This window comes from Oncorhynchus mykiss, chromosome 12 (genome assembly GCF_013265735.2).
Source record: "Oncorhynchus mykiss isolate Arlee chromosome 12, USDA_OmykA_1.1, whole genome shotgun sequence".
Taxonomy (NCBI): Eukaryota; Metazoa; Chordata; class Actinopteri; order Salmoniformes; family Salmonidae; genus Oncorhynchus; species Oncorhynchus mykiss.
This window is the reverse complement of record NC_048576.1, coordinates 38997382-39014911: the sequence shown is the minus strand read 5'-3', so window position 1 is coordinate 39014911 and position 17530 is coordinate 38997382. Positions and strand designations below refer to the sequence as shown.

The 17530-nt window shown below is 43.0% G+C and overlaps 2 protein-coding genes across 2 annotated transcripts; one reads left to right on the top strand and one right to left on the bottom strand.

The window, feature by feature from the left end:
• Positions 1-164: 164 nt before the first annotated feature.
• Positions 165-8762, bottom strand: LOC110537577 (NOP2/Sun RNA methyltransferase 5). The gene is made up of 10 exons (XM_021623726.2): positions 8578-8762; positions 8258-8377; positions 7784-7955; positions 5984-6092; positions 5749-5884; positions 5468-5583; positions 4544-4722; positions 4131-4341; positions 1095-1253; positions 165-975 (listed from the first exon to the last, which is right to left on the bottom strand). The coding sequence occupies exons 1-10, from the start codon at positions 8668-8670 to the stop codon at positions 711-713; spliced, it is 1560 nt and encodes a 519-aa protein (XP_021479401.2). The 5' UTR covers positions 8671-8762; the 3' UTR covers positions 165-710.
• Positions 8763-8792: 30 nt separating this feature from the next.
• On the top strand, positions 8793-17530 carry LOC110537578 (transducin beta-like protein 2). The gene is made up of 7 exons (XM_021623727.2): positions 8793-9194; positions 10852-10970; positions 11221-11405; positions 15921-16072; positions 16242-16368; positions 16496-16648; positions 16761-17530. The coding sequence occupies exons 1-7, from the start codon at positions 9065-9067 to the stop codon at positions 17218-17220; spliced, it is 1326 nt and encodes a 441-aa protein (XP_021479402.1). The 5' UTR covers positions 8793-9064; the 3' UTR covers positions 17221-17530.

The following is a 17530-nucleotide window of genomic DNA, read 5'->3' as shown; positions in this document are numbered from 1 at the left end:
AAACATTGAATGTAGTATATTTAACCAGTCACATTTTTGGGTTCATAATACATAGACCCTTTTGTGCTTTACCCATTTGTAAATCAAACAGTCATTTACCCTTCTGCAGAGCTGTGTAAATAAGTCGTGTTTAACATTTGGACTTGTGGATTTAATCAAGGACCAAGGCTTTACCATGTGTTTATTTTGTTAAAGCTTCAAATGACAATGACTTTTTATAACATGGAAAGTGTTCGAGCGGTATATTACTGTGAATGGGAACGCAAACATCGGCTCACAATGGGCAATTCGAGAGGAGAGTAAATGTGCAGACATGGGCAGCGTATAACATTCTCATGTCTTAAATGTACTGTTTTTAAATAAAATGTGATAAAGATCTTAGTGACTGGTCTGTCTGAAGATGTCTACACATTTGAACCGATCAAAAAAAAAAGATTGGCTGTGTTTTATGAGGAATACACATGGTCAAGGGTACAAGTAACAGACAAATACAAAGGTGTTTCATAAGATTCAGTACCCTCCAATATCAGAACTTGACTGGGTAGAATGTCACTGCTGGATTATAGGTAGCCAATCATTGTCACCATGACTAAGCTTTCCCAACGTGGCACAGCCTAGCTTCGATGTCGACTGGAGTTGGGGCAAAAATATAGCTTGTCTAAATGACCGCCAAGGCACCCAAAGCCAGTGTTCCTTTGAAGGGTCAGTCTTCATTCCACTTTAGCCTTTTTTCTATTTGCTCTTCCTGAGGTATTTGTCTGTTCCTCAGTGGCTTTGGGCTCCAGAGCCTCCTTATCCCCATCTTTCTTTTTCTTCCTCTTCTTCTTCACTCCTCCTGAAGTTTCTGTATTTTCCTCTGTGGGTTTGGCTTCCTCAGCCATGTCTATATCCTTGGTGGTGCTAATCGGCTCCTGAACCTCATGTATGTCCTTACTGGCAGAAGGACTACTTGGACTCATCTCAGCGACCGGATTGCTATAAGTGAAGACGAGCATTAACAATGTTGCATTTCTGTTTAACTTCAGACAGCAACGGTATAATCTTGACTTTTTCTAAGTTGCCTTGCTTTTACGGAATGTATAACTGTTACTCACAGTGTTTCGGAGGCTTGCTCTTCTAGACTCTGTGCTGTGTGTCGCTCCAGCAGGGCCACAAAGAAGCCATGGGTGAGGGTTTTGGTGGTGCTGGCTCTGAGACACTTTGTGAGGGGAGCCAGGCCACGCTCGGGCCACTGCAGGAGCAGTGGAACCAGCCTGCAGAAACAGCCGGTGTCTCAGATCATAAGTTTACACAATGCTATACTGTTCTTATGATCATAAACACAGGTCACATACTCGGTTCCATGATAAATCTATTTGGGAATTGATGATTAGAGGTTAAGCAGCAAAGCTGGTGAAACCCTAATGTATTTGTTGGCATTGATTATTTTCTGCCAATTTGTGAAAACGCAAATTCCCGTGAGATGGTAAGGCCTAGGTTGCAACCATGCATGACGGTAAGGGGCCACACCCTCATCCATTACTGTGCATATTGACCAAATGGTGTTGCTATAACAAGCAAGTGAAAGGTCACGCCCCTCACCCAGTGTGACCTAGAGTCCTGAAATCCAGTATATAGGTTCCTCTCCTCAAAAGGAAGAAATATGGTCCCATGATGGGTTTTCTGCCATTTTGAATTTGGTTTACACTTGAAACGCTACTCCTCTGGGACCGATATGCACAAAACTTGAGACTTGGCATCTATGGACCAAAATAGCATCTCAAACAACATGGCTGCTACTGACCAATAAATAGTAATGTGGGTGTGGTCTGGCACAAATGCATAACTCCAACATGGATATTCATTTGCAGCACATATACCAAATACTGTCAAGACTCAACATATCTAAGCACATTCAAATCGACCACACGGTGGCGCTACAACAGGCACGTTTATTTCTTGGATCAGTTCGACTGATTACATTTGGTACACATGCTCAGAGATATGTGTCGAGCTAACCTGTAAAATATGGTTCAGTTTGGCTGCATGATGGTGCTGTTGGACCAAGAAAAAAAAAATCATGCAAGCTCATAGCGGCCATATTGTTTGAGCAAGAGTCTTGGAAAATTGTGTTTGAAGATGTGCATCTATAGATGGTACAGTCGTGGCCAAAAGTTTTGAGAATGACATTAATTTCCACAAAGTGTGCTGCTTCAATATCTTTAGATATGTCAGATGTTACTATGGAATACTGAAGTATAATTACAAGCATTTCATAAGTGCCAAATGCTTTTATTGACAATTACATGAAGTTGATGCAAAGAGTCAATATTTGCAGTGTTGATCCTTCTTTTTCAAGACCTCTGCAATCTGCTCTGGCATGCTGTCAATGAACTTCTGGGCCACATCCTGACTGGTGGCAGCCCATTCTAGTATAATCAATGCTTGGAGTTTGTCAGAATTTGTGGGTTTTTGTTTGTCTACCAGCCTCTTGAGGATTGATCAATGGGAGTTCTCAATGGGATTAAGGTCTGGGGAGTTTCCTGGCCATGGACCCAAAATATTGATGTTTTGTTCTCCAAGCCACTTAGTTATCACTTTTGCAAGGTGGCAAGGTGCTCTATCATGCTGGGAAAGGCATTGTTCTTTACCAAACTGTTCCTGGATGGTTGGGAGAAGTTGCTCTTGGAGGATGTGTTGGTACCATTCTTTATTCATGGCTGTGTTAGGCAACATTGTGAGTGAGCCCACTCCCTTGGCTGAGAATCAACCCCACACATGAATGGTCTCAGGATGTTTTACTGTTGTCATGACACAGGACTGATGGTAGCGCTCACCTTGTCTTCTCCGGACATGCTTTTTTCCGGATTCCCCAAACAATCGGAAAGGGGATTCATCAGAGAAAATTACTTTAACCCAGTCCTCAGCAGTCCAATCTCTGTCCCTGATGTTTTTCCTGGAGATAATTGGTTTATTTGCTGCCCTTCTTGACACCAGGCCATCCTCCAAAAGTCTTCGCCTCACTGTGCGTGCAGATGCACTCACACCTGCCTGCTGCCATTCCTGAGCAAGCTCTGTACTGGTGGTGCCCGATCCCGCAGCTGAATCAACTTTAGGAGACGTTCCTGGCGCTTGCTGGACTTTCTTGGGCTCCCTGAAGCCTTCTTCACAATTGAACCGCTCTCCTTGAGTTCTTGATGATCCGATAAATGGTTGATTTAGGTGCAATCTTACTGGCAGCAATATCCTTGCCTGTGAAGCCCTTTTTGTGCAAAGCAATGATGACACGTGTTTCCTTGTAGGTAACCATGGTTGAGGAAGTTCAATGATTCCAAACACCATCCTCCTTTTGAAGCTTCCAGTCTGTTATTTGAACTCAATCAGCATGACAGAGTGATCTCCAGCCTTGTCGTCGTCAACACTCACACCTGTGTTAACGAGAGAATCACTGACATGATGTCAGCTGGTCCTTTTGTGGCAGGGCTGAAATGCAGTGGAAATGTTTTTGGGGGATTCAGTTCATTTGCATTGCAAAGAGGGACTTTGCAATTCATCCGATCACTCTGCATAACATTCTGGAGTATATGCAAATTGCCATCATACAAACTGAGGCAGCAGACTTTGAAAATTGATGTCATTCTCAAAACTTTTGGCCACGAATGTATATACCAAAAATGGTGCCAATCAGTCCAGCGGTTCTGTAGAGGAATATGTTTTAAAGTAGTCAACAATTTCAAAAAATGGTAAAATACATAAATGTATTGCATTATGTTTGATTTTGAGTTCTGATATTTGGTAAACAGTACAGAAATAGCTCATCCTAGGGCAATTTGTCCTGATGGTGGCACAGTGGGTGTAACAGTACAAATTTAGACCGTCCCCTCGCCCATACCCGGGCGCGAACTAGGGACCTTCTGCACACATCAACAGTCACCCTCGAAGCATCGTTACCCATCGCGCCACAAAAGCCGCGGCCCTTGCAGAGCAAGGGGAACTACTACTTCAAGGTCTCAGAGCAAGTGACGTCACTGATTGAAACGCTATTTAGCGCCCACGCTAACTAAGCTAGCCGTTTCACATCCGTTACATGGGCACACAGCTGAAACCCAGCAAAGCTACTTGCAGCTTTAATATACATTTCTGTTCCCTACCTGAAACCTGTGTTCTGCAGCAGGCAGGCGGCCACCACTTGCTCGTTCTCCTCGGTATGGATTGAGCAGGTGGAGTACACCACACGTTGCAGACGGGGGAAGCGCAAGGCATGGTTGAGACAGTGCAGCTGGAACGCTGCCAGGGCCTGCAGACGACGCTTGTCCTGCTCCTTTTGGGAGGGTGAGGCCTCGTCCCGCAGACACACCATCCCTGAGAGAGAAACACACAAATATTATTTTGAATCAACAATGACATTGAGAGTACAAAGAAGGTACTTGTTTTAGAGGTCATACAGATACTTTGACTTGAGTCCTTCTGGGTCATTGAGGTACATCTTTCTGGAGTAATAAACAAGCATCTAAACATATATATTTTGTTTTGAGGATACCAGGCAGACCGGTTGTGTTGTTACCTGATCCGCTGCACGACGGGTCCAGCAGGATGTACTCCACATCTTTATACTGCGGCCCGTCCGGGTCCACCTTTAGGAAGTCCTGATTGGCCAGCTGCTGACATGTAACTCCGGCGCGGAGCAGGAGAGTGGACATGGTGGAGAGACGCTTGGCATCCAGGTCGAAGGCAAACAGCCTCCTTCAACATGGGCCAGAGAAAAGAGGTTTGGGTCAAAGGTAAAAGGTGAGGCAAGTAACCTTTACAACGTGCTTTGAAATTTCATCAAAATTGATATCCTTTTGTAACCTACTCTTTTTCAGGATTAACATCACAAACTTGTTAATACCCTATTCCTACTAGACAATAGTTTCCCAGAACCATAAAAAGTACAGTGTACAAAACATTAAGAACACCTTCCAAATATTGAGTTGCAACCCACCTCCCCTTTTGCCCTCAGAACCGCCTCAATTCATTGGGGCATGGACTCTACAAGGTGTCAAGCGTTTCACAGGGATGCTGGCCCATGTTCACTCCAATGCTTCCCACAGTTGTGTCAAGTTGGCTGAATGTCCTTTGGGTGGTGGACCATTCTTGATACACATGGGGAAACTGTTAAGCGTGAAAAACCCAGCAGTGTTGCAAGTCTTGACACAAACTGGAGTGCGCCTGGCACCATACCCTGTTCAAAGGCACTTACATATTTTTTCTTGCACATTCACCCTCAATGGCGCACACACTATCCATGTCTCAATTGGCTAAAAAATCTGTTAAACTGTTTCCTCTCCGGATTTAACAAGTGACATCAAAAAGGGATCATAGTTTTTACATGGATTGACCTGATCAGTCTCTGTCATGGAAAGAGAAAGTGTCCTTCATTTTTGTACATGGCATTTAGTCCAGGATTAGGCTTAATCTGGGTCTGGGAAAAGTAATCAAGTTTTACCCTTTGTTTTTCATGATGGCAGCGAGGTGGCTGGTTTTGTTCCCCGGTGCTGCACAAGCGTCCAGGACGTGGCTGCCTGTAGGAGGGTTCAGGAGGTATGCAGGGAGACAGCTGGCCTGTTGGGATATAAGGTAGACAGTAGTACACGGGCAAGTCCATAGGCCCTTTCAGAATACCTTCAAATTATTCTGGGATTAATTTCTATCAGAATAGATCTGACAAGGTAATCTCATCCAATCATGTACAGATCAGTGATGAACGGACGCATTGAAAGTCCTCACCTTGTCTTGTAGAATGATGTGGCCAGCCTTGTACAGATTGTGGTCATGGAAGTCTGTCTTTGGAGAGAAAACCAGCAGGTCTGAAAGGTGCAGGTCACCCACAAAGGATTTCCCCTTCAGATTCAGGTCATCGAGCCTGGACATCAGAAACACACATTCCATTTACCTCATGTCAACCTCAGTCAATAGAATAAACAGGGAAGGAAGAAACATCAAAGGCCCGTCCCTGACTGACCTGTAGGCTTGTCCCAAGTAGGAGAAGCCCTCTCTCTTGAAGTAATCGATGGCGTCCTTCACTGTGGTCTTTAACGTGTTCACACGCACATACCTTGGGAGCTGATCGCCTGGGGAAGGAGAAAATGTCTATTCTTTAACAAAAAGGAGAGAAACATTTAAAGACCAACTACCACTTTAAAAAAAAACATATAGTTTAGAAAACAGCCTGTGTGGCATCAATATGACCCAAAACATTTATTCTACTGTCAAAATTGACTACAAAGTGTAAAAAGTATAATTTTGGTCAAAAAGTCGGTCTCATCCAAAACCGAGTTTTGTGAGATTTGTGGTTGACTGCATCACAGCGTAAATTAAGGTTGGGTTTGTTTCAATACTGCCCACAGCTGGCAGCACACAAGTAATCATAAATTCTGAGTGTAGCTGCACATGACCTGTGGTAAATTTGGGTTGACTTTGGAAATCCCTATGGGGATTAGTTAGTGGGCCATCGGTAAAATACACAATATACATGGGACAATATGTTAATTCTAATAGCTCCAAATTTGTATTACCTCCAACTATAAATTGTAGAAATTCATATTCAAATCCTTTAATGAGAACTAAAGGTGTGCAACATGAAACACAATTATTGATGGTCCCTAACAAAGCTATTCAAAGTCAAAACAATATTGCCATGGTTGCACACCAGCACGCTGAAGCTACACTGAACAAAAATAAACGCAACATGTAAAGTGTTGGTGAAATAAAACATTTCCACACGAACAAAAACTTATTTCTCCCATATTTTGTGCACTAATTTGTTTACATCCCTGTTAGTGAGCATTTCTCCTTTGCCAAGAATCCATCCAGCATATCAAGAAGCTGATTAAAGAGCATGATCATTACAAAGGTGCATCTGGTGCTGGGGACAATAAAAGGCCATTCTAAAATATGCAGTTTTGTCACAACACATTGCCACAGATGTCTCAAGTTTTGAGGGAGTGTGCAATTGGCATGCTGACTCCAGAGCTGTTGCCAGAGAATTTAATATTCAATTCTCTACCATAAGCCGCCTCCAATGTCATTTTAGATCAGGGATGGGCAGCTGGCAGCCACCCTTTTATGAACTCAGTCGGGGTCTCAGCTTACTGTTGAGAGTTAGAATAATAGAATACACAAACTTTTATCTCCGCCCCATCGCAAAATGTGTAGAATTGCATAAAATGTGTTGTACAATTGCAAAATCATCTCTCCGCCTCATGGCAAAATGTGTAGAATTCAAATTGCCATCGATATAATGCAATTGTGTTTATTGTCTGGATATTTTGTCGTCGACATTTGGAAAGTTTACCAACAAATTTGCTGTTTCCATCAGGCCTGTCATGACATTCTTTATCCAACGTACTGGTTACAAGCTAGGTTTCCATCCAATTGGCGACTGATTTGGATGCAAATCTAAAAAAATCAGCATAAAAACATATGTACATTTTCCCACCAGAGATGTTTCCATCAAATTAACTTTGAGGGTAAAATACGGTGTGTGATGACGTAGTGCACATAAAAACAATTATGCGGTTAAATTCTCATGTACCGAATAAACAAATACAAGTTAAATGGGTTTCCATCGCATTTTCAACCGCACTGATGGTTTTGTCACAAACAATGTTGAGTGTATATAGCGAATGTGCCCACTTTGGTATTGGCACATATGCTCTATAGCCTATTGAACATCTCGCGGATACAGTCCTATGCCACTCATCTCTTGGAAGCCCAAATGTCTTGTTTTCTAACAGGAGTAATAGGGATCAATCAATATAACCTTCAGGCTGCTGGAGACTGGAAGAGAGCAGGTCCTGGTTGCGGCTGACCTTCTGCTTGATCTTCATGCGGGCTAGGGCAGCCTGCAGTCTAGAGCGGTGTTTCATCATCAGCGCCTTCCAGGCCCCGCCACACTTCAGCCCCTTACCAATGACCAGGTCATACACCAGAACCTGCGTAGTGTGAACAGGACCAAACAAGAGGTAAGCTACCAGCCAAAGTGTTGGAGCAGTGTTCTTCATTCCTGGTTCTGGGAATCTGAACCACAGGGTGTGCAGGCTTTTGTTCTAACACACCTGATTCAATTACAGTAGCTAATCAGGTTTGTTTGTTATGGGCAGAAACAAATGCCTGCATATTATGACCTGTTGGGTTCCCAGGACCAGGCTTGAAGAACTCTGTTGGAGGGACTGAATGGAGTTTGTTCAAAAAGGCATGACGGGGAAGATAATTGTATCCATGTGTTTCACATTACCTTGGCCAGATTCATTTTTATCTTGGTCTGTTTGAGGAGCTTGGTGGACTCAATGATCTCTTGAAGGATGGATGAAAACTTCTGTGTCTCACACACCAGGGCAAAAAGCTGCTTGATATTCTGGTGAGGTGAGAGCATTATAACAATATTAACACAATACTGTTGTAAGTCTCTTTACACACAGGATTTTTAGCTTCTAGGCATGACCAGCAAGTTATAGCCTATGTGATGTGTACGTGTTAGCTACATGGTAAATGTTAACAACGCAAGAAGTTAGCTAGCTAATAATAGCGAACGCTACTCAGTAAACTAGTAATTACCTGAAATTTACTATCGTAAACCAAAGTCTTTACAGTAGCCTGCTTCCTCTCCACTTTCTCGAGAATCTCGGCAGCTTTCGCGTACAAAGCCATTGCTATACAACTAATTTACCGTATTTTTTAAAAAGAGAATGTATTATCATTAGCTATGTACATGAATATACGACACCCACGTTTCCGCAAGCGGACAATATACTTTACGGCTTGCTGAAAAAAAGGTTTACGTTAGGACTCAAAGTTCTCTGCTGCTGACTTCAGTAACTGATTTTTTTAATGCATGTGTAAAGCAAATTCGATTAGTCCTTATCATACAGTTAATAACGACAGCAATATTGTTACTATTTAAACACAACTATATTGCTAGCTGAACAAAGCTGCAGCCACAGCAAGTAGCTAAAGAGCCTCTTGTGTCAAAGGAGTTTGCTAGCTAGCGTGCTAGCTGTGTTATTAGAATAGCTAGTGCTAACGTGGCACAAACTCGGCGAAGATGGAGTTTGCAGCTCTTTTTGCCTTGACCTTATTAATAGGAATGCTAATAATTTTGGTCGCCGTCGCAGTGGGAAAGCAGAAAGGAGAAATAAGTAAACAACTAGAGCAGAATGAAGAAGACTCAGTTGGTAAGTTGCTCTCTTAACTTGTTTGCATATTATATGTCTTCTTGTCGAGATGGATTGCTATTCTATTACTTTAGCTAGCTGTGAATGTGTTAAACAGGTGCAATTTACACACACTGTAATATCAGCCCTTTACGATAGTAACAATATCTGTACTCATTTAAAAGTATTGGCACCAGGTCCAAAAGGTTTAAATGTAGCCAACCACAAACTTGTTGCTGGAGGAAAAGTTATGGAAGAAAGTTTGAATGAAATGGTGACTAAAACATTGTATTATTGTTACAGAATTGTACATGTTTTATTAATCAACATCTTACGGTTCCCAGAGGAGAAATCAACCTGAACATTTTGATAATGAGAAACAAGGTATAGGCTACCTACACTATATATACAAAAGTATGTGGACACACCTTCAAATTAGTGGATTTGGCTATTTCAGCCACATCTGTTGCTGACAGGTGTATAAAATCGAGCACACAGCCATCTCTATAGACAAACATTGGCTGTAGAATGGCCTTACTGGAGAGCTCAGTGACTTTTCAACGTGGCACCGTCATAAGATGCCACCTTTCCAACAGGTCAGTTCGTCAAATTTCTGCCCTGCTAGAGCTGCCCCAGTCAACTGTAAGTGCTGTTATTGTGAAGTGGAAACGTCTCGGAGCAACAACGGCTTAGCCGTGAAGTGGTAGGCCACACAAGCTCACGGAACTGGGTTACAACACTCACTACCAAGTGCCAAACTGCCTCTGGAAGCAACGTCAGCACGAGAACTGTTGATCGGGAGCTTTGTGAAATGGGTTTCACTGGCCGAGCAGCCGCACACAAGCATAAGTTCATCATGCGCAATGCCAAGCGTCGGCTGGACTGGTGTAAATCTCGCCACCATTGGACTCTTCAGCAGTGGAAACGTGTTCTCTGGAGTGATGAATCACGCTTAACCATCTAGCAGTCCGACGGACGGATCTGGGTTTGGCGGATGCCAGGAGAACGCTACCTGCCCAAATGCATAGTGCCAACTGTAAAGTGTGGTGAAGGGGGAATAGTGGTCTAGGGCAGTTTTTCATGGTTTGGACAATGCCCCTTAGTTCCAGTGAAGGGAAATCTTAACACTACAGCATACAATTACATTCTAGATGACTCTGTGCTTTCAACTTTGTGGCAACAGTTTGGGGAAGGCCCTTTCCTGTATCGTCATAAGCAGGCCCTTTCCTGTACCAGCATGACAATGCCCATGTGCACAAAGCGAAGTATATACAGAAATGGTTTGTCAAGATTGGTGTGGAAGAACTTGACTGGCCTTGAGTCCAGACCTCAACCCCATCGAACACCTTTGGGATGAATTCGAACATCGACTGCGAGCCAGGCCTAATCGCCCAACATCAGTGCCCGACCTCACTTATGCTCTTGTGGCTGAATGGAAGAAAGTCCCCGCAGCAATGTTCCAACATCTAGTGGGAATCTGTCCCAGAAGAGTGGAGGCTGTTACAGCATCAAAGGGGGACCAACTCCATATTAATGCCCATGATTTTAGAATATGTTCAACGAGCAGGTGTCACAGACTTTTGTTCATGTAGTGTATCTTGGTTAGCCTCTATGGAAGGTACTAGAAAGTGTCTGCTTGAACGTCTTGTGTAATGTGATGCCAATTCATCCCCTGCAGCAGAGAGAAATGCAGTGAAGGCTCCCACTGCCAAGAAACAGAAACAACAACAGCGTCCTCGCAAGGAGAAAGCCCAGCAGCACACCTTCAGCCACCCTCTTCTAGCATCATCCTTGAAGGTGGGCCACGCTTTACACACTGAACTTTATATTTTCCATGTTTAGGCATACTCTGCCTATCTAATCAATTCTAAAAACCATCTCACAGGCCACAGTCTTGTGTAGTGCTCATCCAACAATGCTCACAGAACATAATGTAATGACAGTGGTGTGTGACGACGTTGCAGAATTATCGGATGCTTGATCATTGCTTGGCTCACTCGTGTGTGTGTGTGTGTGTGTGTCTCTCTCTCTCTCTCTCTCTCCCCAGAGTCACAGTGGAAATGTGACGTCCCTGGACTTCAGCAGCAACGGAAAGTACCTAGCCACCTGTGCTGACGACCGCACTGTCAGGATATGGAGCACCAAGGAATTCCTGGACAGAGACCACAAATGTCTGCGGGCCAACTTAGAGCTGGACCATGCCACACTGGTCCGTTTCAGCCCTGATTCAAGGTATATTTATACATGTGTACACACACACACACACACACACACACACACTCTTGTCCATAACAAAGGGTACAGTTGAAGTCGGAAGTTTACATACACCTTAGCCATATACATTTAAACTCAGTTTTTCACAATTCCTGACATTTAATCAGAGTAAAAATTCCAGGGAATTTGGTCAGTTAGGATCACCACTTTATTTTACGAATGTGAAATGTCAGAATAATAGTAGAGAGAATGATTTACTTCAGCTTTTATTTATTTGATCACATTCTCAGTGGTTTAGAAGTTTACATGCACTCAATTAGTATTTGGGAGCATTACCTTTAACTTCTTACGGCTGAGATTCCGTTAACGGGATCGATATGACAACAATTTTAAAGATAAACTTATTGTTAATCCTACCACAGTGTCCCGATTTCAAAAAGGCTTTAGGACGAAAGCACACCATCTGATTATGTTAGCTCAGTACCTAGTCACAGAAAAACACAGCCATTTTTCCAGCCAAAGAGAGCAGTCACAAAAAGCAGAAATGGAGATAAAATGAATCACTAACCTTTGATGATCTTCATCAGATGACACTCATAAGATTTCACGTTACATAATACATGTATGTTTTGTTCAATAAAGTTCATATTTATCAGAGGTCAACCGATTAATCGGAATGGCCGATTAATTAGGGCCGATTTCAAGTTTTCATAACTATCGGAAATCTGTATTTTAGGGCGCCGATTTCCGATTTAAAAAAAAATATATATATATATATATAGTTTTTTTTATACATTTTATTTAACTAGGCAAGTCAGTTAAGAACACATTCTTATTTCCAATGACTGCCTAGGAACTGTGGGTTAACTGCCTTGTTCAGGGGCAGAACGACAGATTTTCACCTTGTCAGTTTAGGGGTTCCAATCTTGCAACCGCACAGTTAACTAGTCCAACGCTCTAACCATTACACTCCACGAGTAGCCTGCCTGTAACACGAATGCAGTAGAAGCCAAGGTAAATTGCTAGCTAGCATTAAACTTATCTTATAAAAAACAATCAATCATAATCACTAGTTATAACTACTAATCCAGTTTAGCAGGCAATATTAACCAGGTGAAATTGTGTCATTTCTCTTGCGTTCATTGCACGCAGAGTCAGGGTATATGCAACAGTTTGGGCTGCCTGGCTCATTGTGAACTAATTTGCCAGAATTTTACGTAATTATGACATACATTGAAGGTTGGGCAATGTAACAAGAATATTTAGACTTAGGGATGCCACCCGTTAGATAAAATACCCAACGGTTCCGTATTTCACTGAAATAATAAACGTTTTGTTTTCAAAATGATAGTTTCCGGATTCGATCATATTAATGACCAAAGGCTCGTATTTCTGTGTGTTATGTTATAATTAAGTCTGATTTGATAGAGCAGTCTGACTGAGCAGTAGCAGGCAGGCAGGCCCGTAATCATTCATTCAAACAGCACTTTCGTACGTTTTGCCAGAAGCTCTTCGCAAGCACAGCGCTGTTTATGACTTCAAGCCTATCAGCCTAATGGCTGGTGTAACCAATGTGAAATGGCTAGCTAGTTAGGTGGGTGTGCGCTAATACTGTTTCAAACGTCACTCGCTTTTAGATTTGGAGTAGTTATTCCCCTTGCGCTGCAAGGGCTACAGATTTTGTGGAGCGATGGGTAACAATGCTTCGAGTGTGGCTGTTGTCGATGTGTTCCTGGTTCGAGCTCAGGTAGGAGTGAGGAGGGGGACGGAAGCTATACTGTTACACTGGCAATACTATAGTGCCTATAAGAACATCCAATAGTCAAAGGTATATGAAATACAAATGGTATAGAGACAAATAGTCCTATAAATACTATATTTACTACAACCTAAAACCTCTTACCTTGGAATATTGAAGTCTCATGTTAAAAGGAACCACCAACTTTCATATGTTCTCATGTTCTGAGCAAGGAACTCAAACGTTAGCTTTTTTACACGGCACATATTGCACTTTTACTTCTCCAACACTTTGGCAGATTAATCGGTATCGGCTTTTTTGGTCCTCCAATAATCTGTATCGGCGTTGAAAAATCATAATCGGTCAACCTCTAATATTTATATCCTAAAATCTCAGTTTACGTTGGCGCGTTACGTTCAGTAATGTTTTGCTTTCAAAACATCCGGTGATTTTGCAGAGAGCCACATCAATTTACAGAAATACTCATAATAACTATTGATAAAAGATACAAGTGTTATGCATGGAACTTTAGATAAACTTCTCCTTAATGCAACCGCTGTGTCAGATTTCAAATAAGCTTTACTGAAAAAGCACACCATGCTATAATCTGAGTACAGCGCTCAGAGACCAAAACAAGCCATACAGATATCTGCCATGTTGTGGAGTCAACAGAAGTCAGAAATAGCATTATAAATATTCACTTACTTTTTATGATCTTCATCAGAATGCACTCCCAGGAATCCCAGCTCCAGTTTTGTTCGATAAAGTCCATAATTTATGTCCAAATACCTCCTTTTTGTTCGCGCCTTTAGTTCACAAATCCAAATTCACGACGCGCAGGCCAGACGAAAAGTCAAATTCCATTACAGTTCGTAGAAACATGTCAAACAATGTATAGAATCAATCTTTAGGATGTTTTTAACATAAATCTTCAATAATGTTTCAACCAGAGAATTCCTTTGTGTTTAGAAATGCAATGGAACGCAGCTACCTCTCACGGGAGCGCGCCTGACTGAGCTCATGGCCTTCTGGCAGACCCCTTACCCCATTAGCTCTTATTCTCTCCTCACAGTAGAAGCCTGAAACAAGGTTCTAAAGACTGTTGACATCTAGTGGAAGCCTTAGTGTAAATTTGGTCCAATTGCACTTCCTATCTTGGATAGGCAAAGAGTTGAAAAACTACAAACCTCAGATTTCCCACTTCCTGTTGGATTTTTTTCTCAGGTTTTTACCTGCCATATGAGTTCTGTTATACTCACAGACATCATTCAAACAGTTTCAGAAACTTTTTCTATCCAAATCTACTAATATGCATATCTTAGCTTCTGGGCCTGAGGAGCAGGCAGTTTACTCTGGGCACCTTATTCATCCAAGCTACTCAATACTGCCCCCCAGCCATAAGAAGTTAAATTGTTTAACTTGGGTCAAATGTTTCGGTTAGCCTTCCACAAGCTTCCCACAATAAGTTGGGTGAATCTTGGCCCATTCCTCCTGACAGAGCTGGTGTAACTGAGTCAGGTTTGTAGGCCTCTTTTCTTGCACATGCTTTTTCAGTTTTGCCTTGTTCTGATGGCCACTACTATACCTTGACTTTGTTGTCCTTAAGCCATTTTGCCACAACTTTGGAAGTATGCTTGGGGTCATTGTCCATTTGGAAGACCCATTTGCGACCAAGCTTTAACTGATGTCTTGAGATGTTGCTTCAATATATCCACATAATTTTCTTGCCTCATGATGATATCTATTTTGTGAAGTGCACCAGTCCCTCCTGCGGCAAAGCACCCCCACAACATGATGCTGTCACCCCCGTGCTTCACGGTTGGGATGGGGTTCTTCGGCTTGCAAGCCTCCCCCTTTTCCTCCCCCCTTTTCCTCCAAACATTACAATGGTCATTATGGCCAAACAGTTCAATTTTTGTTTCATCAGACCAGAGGACATTTCTCCAGAAAGTACGATCTTTGTTCCCATGTGCAGTTGCAAACCGTAGTCTGGCTTTTTTATGGCGGTTTTGGAGCAGTGGCTTCTTCCTTGCTGAGCGGCCTTTCAGATTATGTCGATATTGGACTCGTTTTACTGTAGATATAGATACTTTTGTACCTGGTTTCTCCACAAGGTCATTTGCTGTTGTTCTGGGATTGATTTGCACTTTTCGCACCAAAGTACGCTCATCTCTAGGAGACAGAACGCGTCTCCTTCCTGAGCGGTATGACGGCTGCGTGGTCCCATGGTGTTTATACTGGCGTGCTATTGTGTGTACAGATGAACGTGGTACCATCAGGCGTTTGTGAATTGCTCCCAAGGATGAACCAGACTTGTGGAGGTCTACAATTTATTTTCTGAGGTCTTGGCTGATTTCTTTTGATTTTCCCACGATGTCAAGCGAAGAGGCACTGAGTTTGAAGGTAGGCCTTGAAATACATCCACAATTGGTACACCTCCAATTGACTCAAATGATGTCAATTAGACTATCAGAAGCTTGTAAAGCCATGACATAATTTTCTGGAATTTTCCAAGCTGTTTAAAGGCACTCAACTTAATGTATGTAAACTTCTGACCCACTGGAATTGTGATACAGTGAAATAATCTGTCAGTAAACAATTGTTGGAAAAATTACTTGTCATGCACAAAGTAGATATCCTAACCGACTTGCCAAAACTATAGTTTGTGGAGTGGTTGAAAAACTAGTTTTAATGACTCCAACCTAAGTGTATGTAAACTTCCAACTTCAACTGTATATATAGATAGGTGGATAGAACCTCTTGTCTTTCTATACTTGCTCTATCTTGGTATGAAGGGCCTTCATTACTTGGCTGGCTAACGGAGATACCATTCGCATCTTCAAGATGACCAAGAAGGATGATGGGAGCTTCACTTTCAAAGCTGCCCCTGAAGACTTCCCAAAGAAACACAAGGCCAATGTCATCAATATCGGCATCGCAGAGACTGGTATGATGGCTAAATGTATTCAGGCTGAATGATTAAAAGGCAGGAAGATGTGACTGCGTGATATGCAATTTTTTTTAAATTATGAATGTTATAAGTTATGGAAGAGACCCTTGTTCCAGTTGTTGTCTAAACTCTCATCGCTCTCCCTTTTTTGTTGTCTGTGTTCCAGGCAAGTTCATCATGAGTGCCTCCACCGACACCAACATCCTCATCTGGGACCTGAAAGGAGAGGTACTGGCTTCTATCATCACCAACCAGATGACCAACTCCTACGCTGCCATTTCACCCTGTGGAAGGTCAGTACAGTCCCCTGTGTGTGTGTGTGTGTGTGTGTGTGTGTGTGTGTGGGGGGGGGGGGGGGGGGGGTATAGCTAATGTAATTGTGCTCTCAGGTAAATACATTTTGGATGATTTTGTCTTCAGGTTTGTGGCTTCCTGTGGCTTCACTCCTGACGTGAAGGTATGGGAGGTGTGCTTTGGGAAGGGTGGTGACTTCAAAGAGGTGAGCCGCGCCTTCGACCTGAAGGGCCATTCAGCAGGGGTCCACTCCTTTGCCTTCTCTAACGACTCACGCAGGTAAGGTATGCATAGCCTGGTATCCTATCGAAACATCCATGGTTGATTTCCATGAATGACATTATGATTACATTCCCCATTGATATTTGAAACGGTCTCCGATTTCCCCCAGAATGGCCACCGTCTCCAAGGACGGCACTTGGCGGCTGTGGGACACAGATGTGGAGTACAAGAAGCAACAAGACCCGTACCTCCTGAAGTCGGTGCCTTGCCAGTCGTCGGAAGGCAGCCGGGTGGCCCTGTCGCCAGACGCGCGCGTGGTGGCTATCTCCAACGGCTGCAGCGTGGCCATGTACAGCACATCCACTGGTCAGCTGGAGGAGGAGTTCCACGGAGTCCACAGCGAGGAGATCACCGAGCTGAGGTTTGACATCAACAGCCGCTACCTGGTGTGCAGCGGGGACCGGGCGGTACGTGTGTTCCACAATGCGCCAGGTTACCGTGCAGCCATCCAGGACATGCAAGCCATGCTAAAGAACGCCCAGAACGAGGGTATGAAACAAAGGCTGCAGCAGCAGATACAGGAGGTGCAGAGCACGCTAGACACAGTGCTCACGGCACCCAAGGACTAAAGAACTAAAGACCCCCCGGGCTGGCTGTGTAGATCCCTCTTTCTATCTTTCTCACACTGCCTCTTCACAGAAGGGCCTGCAATTCGACTCCTGTCAGGGATGTGGCATTTACATGCTGGTTTTAATAAATCATGTGTTTCTACAGAAATATGGCTCTATTTTGTTTTTTGCATGCTCTGCCTGCCTCCAAAAATCAAGAATACTATTTGTTACCTCTACTTGGACCAGTAATACTACTATAGGAGAATTTGCTTTGACGCTGGTGGTCTTTGTATCTTTTTAAAAAATTAAATAAAAATGTTGTACCCCT

Bases quoted from the DNA above. Each gene is read 5' to 3' on its own strand.
- LOC110537577 (XM_021623726.2), bottom strand. From the start codon at position 8,670: ATGGCTTTGTACGCGAAAGCTGCCGAGATTCTCGAGAAAGTGGAGAGG. The intron at 6,093-7,783 runs GTTATATTGATT...CTCCTTCCCCAG, and splicing joins CAGTCTCCAGCAGCCTGAAG to GCGATCAGCTCCCAAGGTAT. The intron at 4,723-5,467 runs GTAAAACTTGAT...CCCATGTTGAAG, and splicing joins GCCATCATGAAAAACAAAGG to GAGGCTGTTTGCCTTCGACC.
- LOC110537578 (XM_021623727.2), top strand. From the start codon at position 9,065: ATGGAGTTTGCAGCTCTTTTTGCCTTGACCTTATTAATAGGAATGCTA. The intron at 11,406-15,920 runs GTATATTTATAC...CTTGGTATGAAG, and splicing joins CGTTTCAGCCCTGATTCAAG to GGCCTTCATTACTTGGCTGG. The intron at 16,369-16,495 runs GTCAGTACAGTC...TTTTGTCTTCAG, and splicing joins GCCATTTCACCCTGTGGAAG to GTTTGTGGCTTCCTGTGGCT.